Raw genomic sequence first — 14207 nt, forward strand, 5'->3', positions numbered from 1 at the left:
CTCCGCATCTCTGGCCTGTACCCGAGTTCTGTATGAATATAAATAAATCTTTAAAAAAAAAAAAGTGGGTGGAGGGAAGTGCACTGGACTGTGGTGATGGCACACGGGTGATTTGGTGATGGGAAGCCCACGGGGATGACAGCTGAGATGGAAAAATGCGCAAAGTGATTGTAAACATAAACTATTACAATATTTTTTTTTTTTAAATGGGGTCTTGGTGGTGACAACTTCAGCAGCAGGGTGACTTCTCCCTCCCTGCCAGCATTATCTTCCTGGGGCTATAAAACCCTGGGAGGCTGCTCCGCCATGGCGTTGACAGGGACATCTTGTTTGTTGTTAGAAATAAGAGCCAGTGTCTCCAGGACACACCTTCCTCGGTCGCCTTGAATGGGAGGTGTCCTCCCAGCAGCCACATGCCTACCAGCAGCCGGGCTGCGAGGCGTCCCTCTGGGTGTGCTCTGAGCAGAGGCCATCCGAGCTCACTGGGTGTGCGGTCTGGGGCATATCAGGTGAGTGTGGGTCAGCGTACATGCATCGTCCTTACACTCTGTTCTTTTTCATAAATTGCCACTTGGCTGGGGCATTAAGGCGTTGAGGTCACTGGCTTTTGCCAAGAAATTCACCTTGAAAGCCACAGATATGGGGGTGAACACTGAGTGTGTGTGTGCAGGCCAGAGCCCCCCGTTTCTGCAGGAGCCACAGCCCCTCTGCTCCCATGTGTCAGGCTGAATGTGACAAGTGGAAGCAGGAAGGATTTTCTTCCTGCCTTTGATGACGACTGTGTTAGCGAGGCTGTGAGTTAGTGAGGCTTCTTGACATTCAGGCGTCCCTCCAGACAGTGAGCTCTGAAGAGTCGCGCTACAGTTGTGTCTAAAGGCGTCTGTAAAAGTTTCTCAAGCCATTCATTATTTAGCTAATTCTGGCCACATGCTTCCACGCTGCCCTAAAAATAGGAACCCCCCCCTCCCCCAATCTAGTCAGCGCTGGTGAATGTGCTTGGAAAGAAGCCGCAGGCCGGGAAGCTGCATTGAATGGTTTAGTGGGAAAGGTTATGTTTCTGGCATAGTCTTAGGACTGTGCTATGTATGTTGCTTTGGACCAAGATGGAGGCATGCTCTGGCCCTCCTCTTTCTGTACCTTGTGTTCTGATCGTCTTGAGAAATTTTCAGTGTAATTTCCTTAGACAGCACTGCTTAACAATATCTAGGATAAGACCCCAGGCAATTGGTTTGCATTGAGTGGCTTTTAAATTTTTGCAGGTAGTGCTCAACAGGTAATTAGTTTTAGATCACAACCCCTATTCATATAGAGATGTTATAGAACCCCTACTCATATAGACATGTCACTAAAAACGGTTTCCTAAAGCAGCGTTTTAAGTCCATTGGACGTACTAGTAGTCTCTGTTTTGATATATTTCATTTTAAAAAGTTTATGAATTTCTAGTAGGTTACAGTTCACAACTTAGCAAACACCACGTTAGAATTCGGCTCCAGAATGAGAAGTGTGACACTTTGCCTTCTGACAACTGCCTGATTTTTGCTTTTGCTTTAATGCACCACTTCTGCTGGTGCAGGACGCCATCTTTACCTGCAGGCACACCTCGCTGCCTTCCAGTGCCTCCCTCCCACACAGCCCTCCTGCTCTCCCTTCTTGGGCCACTGTGAAGTCACCTCCAAGCCTGCCTCAGCAGTCTCTGTGGCGGGCAGAGCGGACCGGAGCAGCCCGCCAGTACAGCCCTCACCCAAGCTCAGACATCTGTGCTGTCTCTTAAGCGCATGTTTTCTTTGAGAAATCAAGTCACATTTATTCTGGAAGGACAGGGCAGCCTGGTGTCTGTGCCTATGTGGGCCACCCTGCCCGGATCTCACAGGGGACCTTGGGAGCTACCTCGGGGTCTCCGTATGTTTTCACTGGAGCTGCCATGATTGACAGTCCAAGGCTTCCTGGCGCACACTTAATGGCAGCGTCCCACTCCGTGATCACGACACACAGCTGTGCCCTTCTTCCTGTTGAAAACATAACAGTTATTCGCAAAAGGGAGCGGGTTGGCCCTGAGCAGAGTTAATCACCATTTAGAGAGCGAGCTCAAGAGTGACAGGGTTGGACAGTTCACTTCACTTTTTCGATAATGGAGTAGAGATTCCCGTTTTACTTGCAAAGATACATTTCAAGGGCTTTGTGTTGCATTGTAATTACATTGAAGAAAAGTCTGCTGGTCCGTAAGAAGAAAAATTTATAATGTTGCTACTAGCTGCTGATTTTCAGCCTCCAAGATACCATTACAAAGTAATTGCAGTTGAAATTGGCCAGTTTATTTACCACTTCAAAATAAGTACAAGAAATGTCAGTATTTACTGTTTGAGTTGAAACTGATTTGCTGTTGTAGGTTCTTATTACAGTTAACATGAGATTTGTTGGAAGTAATTTTTTTCTCGGAAATGATTTAAAAATGCACTTTTTTTTTTTTTTACTGTGTCAGTGTAAGATGCCCTGTGCTCACGATGCCTCAGGATGTTGTGTTAGGGCCTCTAAAGTCTCTCTGGAACCCCACCATACACCACACACCCCCATCTTGTCACCTCAGCATGTGGCCACTGTAGGTCTCTGGGGCCTTAGTAGATGCTTCTTTGGCACTAGAGACATGTTTTACAGTCTGTGTCGTATCATTAACCTAAATACTTTACGTTGCCTGAAATGTCATAATTTTGGCAACAGTGACATTCTTTGAAACCTAAATCTCAACCAACTCCATGTCCCTTTGAAAAATCAATTTGAGCCTATTTAACCCAAAAATAAGAACCTTGTGCTGACTTTCATGAGGAGGTGGCTGCTTCTCTGGCTGTTTTAGAAATTGGGTTTTACGTGTCATGAGAGAACCTGATATGGTACCAGTGGTGGCCTGGCTCGACCGTGAGGCTCTTAGGGATTCTATAAATTGTTTCCTTTGAGGAAAGGAGCAGGGTTGGAACGGGAGGTAGTGTTAAAGATAACATAGCAAATGGACATTTCAGCAGAACTCCCTCACCCCCACAGAGTCTCATAAAACCGTGCTATCATTAGACTACCTCTCATCCACACTGGCGAGAGCCAACATCCCACTGAGAAGCCTGGAGCCGCCAGTCACTGAGAGGGTGTTAGCCGAGAGCTTGCAGTTGGGACCAGCCCTCCCATATCGGGAGCTTGGGCCTTGCTGTTCCTGGGCCCCCCATCTGCAGTAATAACAGAGCCCATCCATCAGTGGCCAGAGACCACAGGGCCTTCCACACTGCCGGTAGCCCCACGTGGCAGGCTTCTGTCTGAGGCTGTCCAGCAGTTGAACTCACTTGATGGATTTAAAGCTCCCTAGCAAAACAACTCCCTGGCAAGACAACACAGGCAGATGAGCATTTAGTGACTTTTGTTAGAATGCATTTAATGAATGACTGATCGTAACACCTCAAATCCATATCCTCTGCCTTTGGGACATCAGCACTGGTGGGAGGAGAGGACAGCAGCACAACTTGCCTGTCACCATGGATGGACACAGCCTTGATGGTCAGTCTTGGTCTGTTTCTGGGTTTTGATGCATAGTTGACTGATTTTTCCACAAGCCTGGTAAGTGGAAGTAAGTTGGCCTCACTGAGCAAAGGCGTGCTTGCTCACTCTTTGAACAGCAAAGGTGTCTGATTTTCCAGGGGCATCTGCTGACTACATCTTTGCTGGACACAGCATTTTGGGGCACGTTCTGTGATCTTTCACTGGCTAGGTTTATCATGTTACATTGTGATAGCTATAGATAACAAAATAAAAGAAAGGAGAATTTCTCATCAGGGCTCCTTGGGTCTAGTGCTTCCACCACACCAGCCGGTCAGTGGTCACTTTGATTTTTCTCTTCCCGCCATGCATCGTGCAGAGACAGGCAGTTCTGTGGCTAATCCAATACGTCTGTTCCCTGAAAGGAAATCTAAGTCTGGAGGACATTGTTTCAATAAATCTCATTTCTATTTACCTGTTGCTGCTTTTTTTTTTTTTTAATATGTGCCCTGCTCAAGGATACAAAGAATATTTTTTCAAAGATTTATTTATTTATTTCTGCATACAGAACTGGGGTGCAGGCCAGAGGTGCAGGGGTCGTGAGAGGCTTCAGCAGAGACAGTGGGAAGCAGAAAAGCAGATTGACAAAGTCCACTGCTGAGGGGAGCAGTCAGGAGGGGGCGGGTCAGGAGAGGTCTGCTGTGCCCTGTGGGTCACCTCTGGGGCCGAGGATCAAACTCGCACTGTGGTGGCTGCGGCCAGCTTGCAGTGCTGTGCCCTTACCCGTTGCACCATCAGAGAGGGCTATTGCTGCTTTTTTTTTTTTTTAAGTGTTAGAGTTTTCCGCTTATCTTTACAAAATAGTTTGTATCACTTCAGAAGTTTCATGGTAAACGAGCCAAAAGTGGTGAGTCTGGGACTGGACCTTTCGAGGTCTGGGTTTGCCTTTGGGCACTCTGAGGGCGGTAGAAGCCACTACATGCTTTCTCATCAGGCCACAGAAGCTGTCATACCTAGTTTATACCCCTGCGCACTCAAGGTCGGAACTCTGATACAAGCACTCCAACACCACGGCACAGAGTAAACGTGACCTCTCACGTGCCCTGTGGCCACTGACCCTTGAACCTGCCCTGTGACTTCCCAGGGGACTCACAGGGCCCGAGAGGGGACTCAGCTCTTCCTAGTGTCTACTTCTGAGTCTCTTAAAGGCAGGCGATGCAGGCTCTGGTCCCCAGGTCGCTGGCTGTGCCTTGTCTGGGCCCTGCCTTTGACCCCACAGCAGCCAGTGTGAGGCCTTGACGTTTGTTCTGCTGGGAAAGCATTGTTTTTTTTTTTTTTTTAAAGATTTATTTATTTATCCATATAGAACTGGGGTACAGGCCAGAGATGCGGAGGGTGAGAGGATTCACCAGAGACAGAGTGGGGAGCAGAGCAGGCAGATCGACGAAGTACACTGCTGAGGGGAGCAGCGGGCGGGTCAGGAGAGGTCTGCCACGCCATGTGGTCTCCTCCGGGGCAGGCGGGAATCGAACTCATGCGGAAGTGGCTTTAGCTTTTCAGTGCAGTGCTTTAACCCGCTGCGCCACCAGGGAGGGCCCGAAAGCATTGTTTTTAAGGATGCTGACAGTGGTGATGCATGGAGACACTGACTCTTGGCTGTCTTCCTAACAGACGCGAGACGACTTCCTGGGCCAGGTCGACGTGCCCCTCAGCCACCTTCCGGTAAGTTCAGCCACGTGTTCACATCATGTGGCTTCTGCTGGTTTGCAGCTGGGTGAATTTTCGGTGCATTTCCTCAGCAGGACGGGGAGGCTGAAATGAAGAGCATGCAGCACAAGCTGCTTTCTACAAGTGGTGCTTTCTAGGGGCAAGGAGGCACTGCATTGACTCAGCTGCACCTAAGTTTTACGTCCACATATTTCTGTCAGCACCACCCGCTTCTCTCTCTCCTGCTCTGTCGCTGGTCTTTCTTCTGTCACTGTTGTGTCTTTGCTTTGCAGTCCACCCTTTGGGGTTGAGCAAACGTGTGCTTCCTCTTTCTGGGATTGCACCGGCTCTTTCTCTTGTTCTGGGATCCCAGGTCTGGGTGAATGGCTTCCTCGTCAGCACAGAAACAAAAGGGAAGATGTGGTTCTGAGGGACGTCGTCAGCTAGTACACCCACTCTGGCTTCAGAAATGGCGTGGAATTAGCTCGTGCCTGGTGGGGATCATGACGTCCAGGCAGCTGACTCGTCACTGAGGGCAGCTGAGTCACCTCAAGTGCTCTGCACGGCGATGCAGGCAGAACACAGGGAGTGGACCAGGAGGCTTCGGAGGGAGGCACTGCATGGTGTGGTCAGCTCTGGCCTTCCAGATTGTTCTCCCCACCTCCCCTTTCCTTTCCTGAGCCACACAAAGTGACTTAAGTAGCAGCTCAGAGAGGATAAGTCAAATGTTTCTGCTTTTGAGGGTGCTTTATCTTTAGAATGCTTTGCATTTCAAAAAATAGTATAATCTATAAACTAAAATGATTTAAACTTCCTCTAAGCCCATTGCTGTTTAGAAATTGTGGGCATTGCCATATGCTTAAATATCAGGAAAGACCGTGTCTTTCCCAGGAAGCTTTGAAGATATGTTGTGAAAGAATATGATAGCAAGAAATTTCTCTTTTGTACTCAGGGGAGCTATGAAAGGAGACAGGTTTCAAATGCATTCATTTCCAAAAGATTAGAAGCAAAAGGGAGAGTGTTAAAGTATTTTTGCTTGTTTCAATATGAAAACCTGAAGCTCGAGTTCTTGGTGGGAGTGGGTGTGTGTGGGCAGAGAGCCAAAGCCAGGAGCCTCCAGAAGTCATATTGAGAAGATTTGAAGTCCTAATGAGAAGATTTGCCTTAGTATTTGTTAGGAAAAGCTCTCCATGCTCTTCTACCTCAGTAGGCTTTCTCATTATGTTATTGGTTGACCAGTTCTTCTGTGGGTGTCATTAGTCACCCTTTTCCCTCCTAGAAAATCCACAATTCAGGGCCCTCCCTGGTGGCACAACAGGCTAAGCGCAGCACTATCAAGCTAGCCGCAGCCACTTTAGCACAGGTTCAATCCCCCGCCCTGGAGGTGACCCACGTGGCACGGCAGACCTCTCCTGTCCTGCCCGCTGCTCCCCTCAGCAGTGGACTTCGTTGATCTAGCTGTTCTGCTCCCCTCTCTGTCTCGTAAATCCTCTCACTGCCCCTGCACCTCTGGCCTGTGCCCCAGTTCTGTATGCATAAATACATAATTTGTTAAAAAGAAAAAGAAAATCCACAACTCAATTATGGCAAATGTGCTGATCCTCTAAGAGGTAAAGGTGAAATTTTTAAGCAACTTGCCCCTACAGCCCCTTCTCTGAGTGACTGCGAGGTGGGGCAGGACTCCTGGAGAAAAGAATGTTTCTTTGCAGAGACAGCCTGGCAGAGGGAATCACTCAGCTTTGCATTCAGAGGGAGACAAGAGTGAGCTTTCAAAGAAGGAAGGGGTGCCAAGACTCAGAGCTAGAATAGAAACCAGCCGATTAAAGAATAGGACAGAAAGCCTGGAGAGGGCTGGATATATCTGTGTGAGCTAAGCCACTTGGGTAATCGAGCCTGCCAATTCTGTATCTGCCCCAAGATAGCTTACAGTGGAGTGCCATCGAGGCCATATTTTAAATTGACTAGCTTTGTGAAACCATGTGTAATCAGGGAGAGAGGCCACATAGGAAGCAAAAGGAAGAAGGAAAAGCGTGAAGATCAGTCATTATTCTCCAAGCAATGCTAGAATCTACTAGCCTATTCCAAATGGGCATGGCCATCGGGCCTGCAAAGTGGCCCACGTATATCTAACCAGCAAGTAGAACAGTTCTAGGAAAACTGCAGAGTCAAGGTCATGTGTGGATATGTAAAATGAATGTTATTTGAATAATATCTTGTGTTGCAAATGATGGGTGTTCTTTTTCTGAGAGCCATGTGGCCCTTCTCAAGGCAAATTATACATGACCTATAGAGTCAATATTTGTCAAATCCCCAAATTTTCGATAGAGGAAAATTGTCTCCTCAGTAATGAGGGGAAATAATGAAAAGTGGTAATGTGGTAGGGGTTAAGTTACCACCCCCCCACCCCCCCACCCCCAGCCTTCTCAAGGTCTTAGGAATCTAGTTGGGAGTTGCATTATTAATTAATTCCATACAGCTCCTCTTGCTGATAGAGAATTTATTTTTGCATAGACATTTGCTGTAAGACATGATTCTGATCTCTGAGGCATCAGTAGAGGCAGTTCCTCCTTCATGCAGCTGGACAGTGCTGTCCAGTCCAGCAGCCACATGTGGTGGTTGAGTATTTGAAGTCTGACTAATGTGGCTCAGGAGCAGAACCTGTCATTGCAGCCCTTGGATATTACCTTTGCAGAACTAGAGAGAAACAGCCTCAGGTAGGGGAAGGCACTGAATGGCAAGTCGCCCTACAGCAGTGGCCTCTTCTCCACTTCCAAGACTCCCAGTGGATGCCCAGACTGTATATAGTCTAATAAAGACCCAAGATTAAGACACAAAAATGTATATTCACAAAGTCTGCAGCGGTTCACTCCAACGAGCGTTCTTGACTCAGTGATCTCGAAGACGGGGGAGCTGCTTTGCTACCTTGAACAAGTCAAGTCCTTTCTGGGTCCCTGTTTCCCCACCTGTCAAATCAGGGCATTTGCATAGATGTCACTACGTGACCATCCAGCTCTGTGATCAGCATTGTCGCTGTTCCATGACGTGTCTAGGCAGAGGCACCTTGATGCCACGCTGTGTTACCTGGGAGACGTGGGCAGTGGCACCTGCCTGGAGGCAGGTGGACAAGATGAGGGCTGATTTAGGAAGGTGGTTGTTACCCTACCAGCCTGAAGTCTGTACAGCAGCTAAAACATAGCTCTCCAGTTTTATTCTTGTATGTTGGGCGCCAAGGGTAAATTTAACTATAGCTGGATTATAACTGTTGATTTTTTTGTAAAATTCATTATAAATTTGGTTCTTTTTGTTAAAGGCAGTCAATCCTTGCCTGAAAGTATTTTATGGCTTGTCTCTACTAATTCTCTAGAGACAAAAATAATCCCCAGTCTTGTGTTAGCTACAGCATGACATTTCTGGCAGGTGTTGGCCTATTATGCCCCTTAGATTTTTCTTGTCTCTTTTGCCAGTTGCTCTCCCAGCACACACCCATCCCTGCCCAGCTACGTGATCTCTGCGTCCCTGGGAAATGCTCTCTGCAGAGAGTTGTTTAAAAAACACAGATGTCTCCTGTTAGAGACAAGTGCTTGCCAAAGCCACCAAGGGTGACTTTAGCGTTTTTGCTGACCTCCAGGAAGACCTTGCCGAGCGGCATGGTGTTTGGGGCTGTGGTTGTGCTGGTAGGTGACACAGGTGACGAGCCCCACTTTGATACTGATGACTGAGAGTCGGAAGCCTCCCCTTCCTCTGGTTCAGACGCAGAGGGGTGCCAGAGACCATTTGTCATTCCCCGCATATTGCAGGTGAGGACTTCCAGAGCCAAAGATTGGCAAGTCGGGGGCAGTGCTGGGCCAGGCCTGAGGTCTCCAGCACTGATCTGTTATGTGGTCAAGTTTCTTGGGGCGCAGGGGGTGGCAACACTCAGCCTGCAGCTTTGGCTGGTGGCCTCCAGGTGTGGGGGCTGGAGTTCTGATGAGGCTAGCCACCTCTGTTTGTCTTAAAGCTACTTCTCTGCGTGCCACAGTAGCTGTAGCTGTACTGAATGCACGTTCTCTGTTTAAGATAAAACAAGCATTGGCTGTCCTTAGGATTTTATTCTGGAGTCTCAGGCCTGGGACAGGAGGCAGCAGCATCATTCGGGCCAATAATGTGAGCATCAGTCTGTCAGAGAAACTTTCCTCCAGGAGCTCCTAGCACTATCCTGGGCATCACGCCTGGGCTTTTGTCCACAGATTCTGATCAGGTTAGAATCTAGATATCTCTGAGAAGAAAATCCCATAGTTCTCCACAAGATCTCCACTTTATTCAGCCTAGAGAATTTCTGTGCAGGTGAATTTTCGTTTCTGAGTGTCCTGCCATTTGCGCAGCATTGAGTTGGCAGTATCCAAAATGTCCAGTTGGCTGATAACGATGATGACCAACCAACACTTGTGCCCGGTCTGTTTTTACAGCACTTCAGCTGGTTGGCTTCACCCACCAACACGCTGTGAGTAAGAGGCTCTTCTACTCACTTTATAGACGAGGACCCTGAGGCACAGAGGTGCAGGAAGTTGGCCACGTGACTCTAAGCAGTGAAGGCAGGACGCAGACCCAGGAGCTCTGCCTCTAGATCTGTGTGTTGTCTCACTTCAACTGCATCATGTCTGGACAGTTTTCTGAGCTCTGTGGTTTTCTGTGCTCACCCTCTCGCAGCTTCTCCTGCTCCTACTTCCTGTCGACACACTAGCTTTGCTCGTGTTGTATGATTCCTAAACGTGGCCTGGCTCCTCCCAGTCCTCCACCTGTCAAGGCTTCCCGCTCAGCTCAGATGGGGACACACATCCCAAATGCATTCCCAGCCCCGCATCGGAACCAGTCTTCCCCAAGTCCCTCTGAATGTGCCACCTCTGTGTCACCTGACCCTGTTCTGCCTTCAGTCCTGGTTCCTTCTTGGCCTGATGATCCCTCCTTTGTGATGATAACCCTAGGGGTCAGTACCCTATGGTATCCACTTGATTTCCACGTGGGTAGTGTCTGAAAATTATTTGTTGGTTGAGTAAATGAGAAAGAGGAGTATCAACAACAGTACTCTTCATTAATAGATTTACCATTATGAGCGATACCTATTTGGAACTCTGCTATAGGAAATATTTCCAAAATGTCCAAGTACACAGAATGAACACCATCCAGTGAACATATCTGACTTTCTCTAGTGATGAATTTTCATGGCCTCGGTAGTTTTCTGTAGACCAGATGAATCAATCAGCTACTTGTGCAAGTGCCGACTTTGTACCAGACAATGTTCTTGGCACCAATAGTGAGCAAATTCATGTCTCTGATTTATGAGCATACATTTTCAAAGTGATGGATGATAAACTAGTAAATAAATGAACAAATTAAACTGAGGCAGTGAAGGGTAGATAAATCAGGACGCTATGACAAATGGTGATGATGGGGGAGAGGCTGTGGTGGTGACTTAGGATGAGATCTCTGAGGTCAGAAGTGTGGTCTGGGATCTCAGGCCCACAGGCCAGTGGAGATAGCGGAGGCATCTGGAATGAGAGCTGTCCAGCAGAAGACCTGCTTAGGCAGGATAAGATAAAATGTATTCGTAGGACAGATGAGGCCAGCATACTTGGAATAAGGGTTGACTGGAGAGCCTGCTTCATAGCAAGGTTAAAAATAATGACAAGCCAGAGCAGATTTGACCCCGTAGACATCGGAAAGGATTGTCAGCTCTTTTAGGCAGTGTAGGGCATGACATAAACAGATAAGGCTTCAAATACAAGCACACGCGCCTCTGTGATCGGGAACTCATTTTATGGTGGATTGTCTCCCTTACTAGATAACTCTATGTTGTAGTTTAAGTTGTGTTTAATTGACGAATTCAGGTATCCAATCATTTGCTACATCCCGTATTTTAAAATGAATAAATTAATGACATTTTTTCCAACTTCTGCTTTTGCACTGGTGTTCTAGATTTCCAGCTGCACTCCTGATGGCGAATTAAGCTCTGGGAAAGCCTGGTCATAGGGCCATCACTGTGGAGATGACCATCCCATTCGCTTAGGCTGGTGGCATGATATTTTAATGTGAACAATAAAGTCGAATTCCCTTCCCAGATTAGATTGCACACATTCACCTGTAAACTCCTTCCACTGTTAGGTTTTTGAGACACAGGGACACGAAGGCATGGCGACCCCTGATTCTCCCTGGTTAGTCTCTGGTGGGAGAGGGAAGCCTGCACCCTGCAGTTAGAAATTACGCTTGGCAATGACGACTGTAATTTTGTCATTTGGCTTAAGTCTGGGGTTGGCTCCAAAAACAGATGTTGATAGTGACACCTAGTGGATCTTGAGTAAATAAAGCCCTGTGACCTATACAAGATTTAATTAATTGTCATGTAGTGATTCAAGAGCCAAGTGTTTCACTGTTTCCATGTTCTAAACCATGAAGCTGTTTCCCCAGTTACCCATTGGGGGTCTCTAAAATTTGAAACTATCACGAGTATTGAAACGTAACTTACTGTTTCTTCCTGTAGACAGAAGACCCAACCATGGAGCGACCCTATACGTTTAAGGATTTTCTCCTCAGACCAAGAAGGTGAGCTCTGGAGGTGTACTTACTTATTGGTTTTCCCTGAAGAAGATTTAGATCTGTTCCCTATTTCATCTTTTAACCAAGTCGTCCCAGATGCAAAAGGTGTAGCCAAGTCCTATCCTTGATATCTCATTTTCTTCCATCTTGTAGTCATAAATCTCGAGTTAAGGGATTTTTGCGATTGAAAATGGCCTACATGCCGAAAAATGGAGGTCAAGATGAAGAAAATAGTGAACAGAGGGAAGACATGGAGGTGAGTCACCGGGCTTTAGACCTTGGTCTGTCTGCCTTGCCCATGATTATATTTATGTTTTAGTTTTGAAGCCTTTACAATCAAAGTAAAACTAATAAGGCTTAAGCATGAAAAGACTCACACAGGTTCATAGCTCTGTCTTTGATAATTTATCCATGAGTTTTAGTTCAAAAGGTGAACTTTTCATTGCATGTGACAACACTAATAACTGGAGACATTTCTGCTTATAAAATGCATTCCCCATATTTTATGATTTCTATCACTAGTCCCACTCCTCTGTGAAATTCTCCTCCCTTGAACTCTTCAGCCCTTTGTAAATTTCTTAGGCTTGGAATTTTTTCCAAGAACTAAAATGACTTTGGAAATCTTTTTCAAATTTCTTCCACCTTTGACCCATGAGTGATAACATTAAGTTAGGAAAGTTCTTCTCTAGAAATGCCATTTTGAAATTAGCTCACCAGAGGTGTTTTCTCTTTTCTCTCCTGATCAAAGCTGCCTTTGAACATTCTCATCACAGAACTCCACACGAGTCCCAAGTACCTGGGTAGTGCATGCTTTGGGCCGTGCTGTTTGGTTAGACAAATCCTCACATTGTTCCGAAAGGCCCATCTGCACTCCGCACGTCATTCTCTCTATGGCTGCTGAGCACATCTGTTTGCAGCTGTTGCAAGAGGCGCCATGTGTGAGTGACGTGTTGTGGGCAGGTTCACCACGCCCCTCAGGCACCGCGGTCCTGTTTCCAGCAGGACGTCATCTGTGGGCTTTCATCTCCGTGTATGCGAGAGCAGTGAAGTGGGTGGTAGACAGTTGGGAATGTTAAGGTTTCATAAGCACATCATCAGATTTTTATCTCCAATCCAAGGAATTTTGTGCACTCGGCGAGCCTTCCAGCTGCACCAACCAGTGAATTACTTAATTTTCCAGTGACTTTACTGGGGATGTTAAGAAGGATTACTTAACGCCTAAAATATGCGTGGCAAAAATGTAACTCTAGCTGGTACCATGAAGCCTGCTGATGGGCTAGAACAAGTGGGAGGCACCCAAGTGGAAAGCAGCCGTCTCCAGGCTGCTGGCTCCTGGGATTTGCGAACTGCAAGCCGGCAGGGAGCCGTCCGTCCTCCCAGAGCAGCCTCGGGGCCTCCTCCCTGGGGAGTGCTCCCGACCACTTGTGCCGGGACGTCTGTGAGAACACATGTACACTCAGGCTCCTCTGCCTGGCTCCTGGCTACCTTCGGGGATGTTGAGAAGGCGACAGCTGTGACATGACCCGTGTCATCAGCCTGTTGGTACAGCGTGGGCAACCTCCGGTCAGAATATGGAACACGAAATAGGACGAGTGCAGTGTGACTCGGTGACATAACACTGTCCATAGTCAAGCTGCGTTGCTCCCCACAGTATGGCGTAGCTAATGGGCCACTACTCAAATGATTTTTTGAGATGATTCTAGAACTGACTTCTGTGCCCTTTTGGGGGGATTTCTCCAGAGGCAGCACATGAGCCAGGCCCAAGCCAGAGTGCAAAGGAGCAAGGAGGGGCGCAGTAGCTGTGTCTTCCTAAGTCTGAGGACCGGCCTCATCACCTTCCTCTTCCTTGATTCCGCAGCATGGCTGGGACGTGGCTGACTCCAATGACTCAGCTTCCCAGCACCAGGAGGAGCTCGCGCCACCGCCTCTGCCCCCCGGCTGGGAAGAAAAGGTGGACAATTTAGGTCGTACTTACTACGTCAACCACAACAACCGGACCACCCAGTGGCACCGCCCGAGCCTGATGTGAGTGCTTAAGGGGGGACAGGCCACGTCCTCGTGCTGGGTCAGGGCCATTCTGGGGGGGGGGCTGCTGGGGGAGTGGGCTTCTCTCAGCATCGCCAAAGGATGCACCTTCTCTTAGTGGAAAGAACAGGAGCCCATCAGAGTTCAGGGATTCTGAAGAAGCCGCTCTTGCCTCTGGTCACAGCCTGCCGTCTTACATGGGAACTCTTTATTTTTATGTCTGTGAAGATTCGTGAACTATAAACTGGATGTTGCTTTTCCTAGATTTACCTTAGGTACGTGACTATCACCTCCCACTTGGGCATCCTCTCCTGACTCACCCAGAATAGAAAACAGCAAGAAGATTTGGCTGTGCGATTTTTCTCTTGAAGGTTTTGGATTTTCGTGCCCAT

At 47.7% G+C, this 14207-nt stretch overlaps 1 protein-coding gene across 4 annotated transcripts in view; it reads left to right on the forward strand.

The window, feature by feature from the left end:
* NEDD4L (neural precursor cell expressed, developmentally down-regulated 4-like, E3 ubiquitin protein ligase) overlaps positions 1–14207 on the forward strand; it is a 295709-nt gene that overhangs the window by 218573 nt on the left and 62929 nt on the right. For all 4 annotated transcript variants that reach the window (XM_012725849.1, XM_012725846.1, XM_012725847.1 and 1 more), the window contains exons 6-9: positions 5185–5235; positions 11735–11796; positions 11944–12046; positions 13649–13815. In XM_012725849.1, coding sequence (XP_012581303.1) covers positions 5185–5235; positions 11735–11796; positions 11944–12046; positions 13649–13815 — 383 coding nt within the window. The remainder of the gene's footprint in view (positions 1–5184; positions 5236–11734; positions 11797–11943; positions 12047–13648; positions 13816–14207) is intronic.

Source organism: Condylura cristata, unplaced genomic scaffold (genome assembly GCF_000260355.1).
Source record: "Condylura cristata isolate star-nosed mole 26May11 unplaced genomic scaffold, ConCri1.0 scaffold00016, whole genome shotgun sequence".
NCBI lineage: Eukaryota > Metazoa > Chordata > Mammalia > Eulipotyphla > Talpidae > Condylura > Condylura cristata.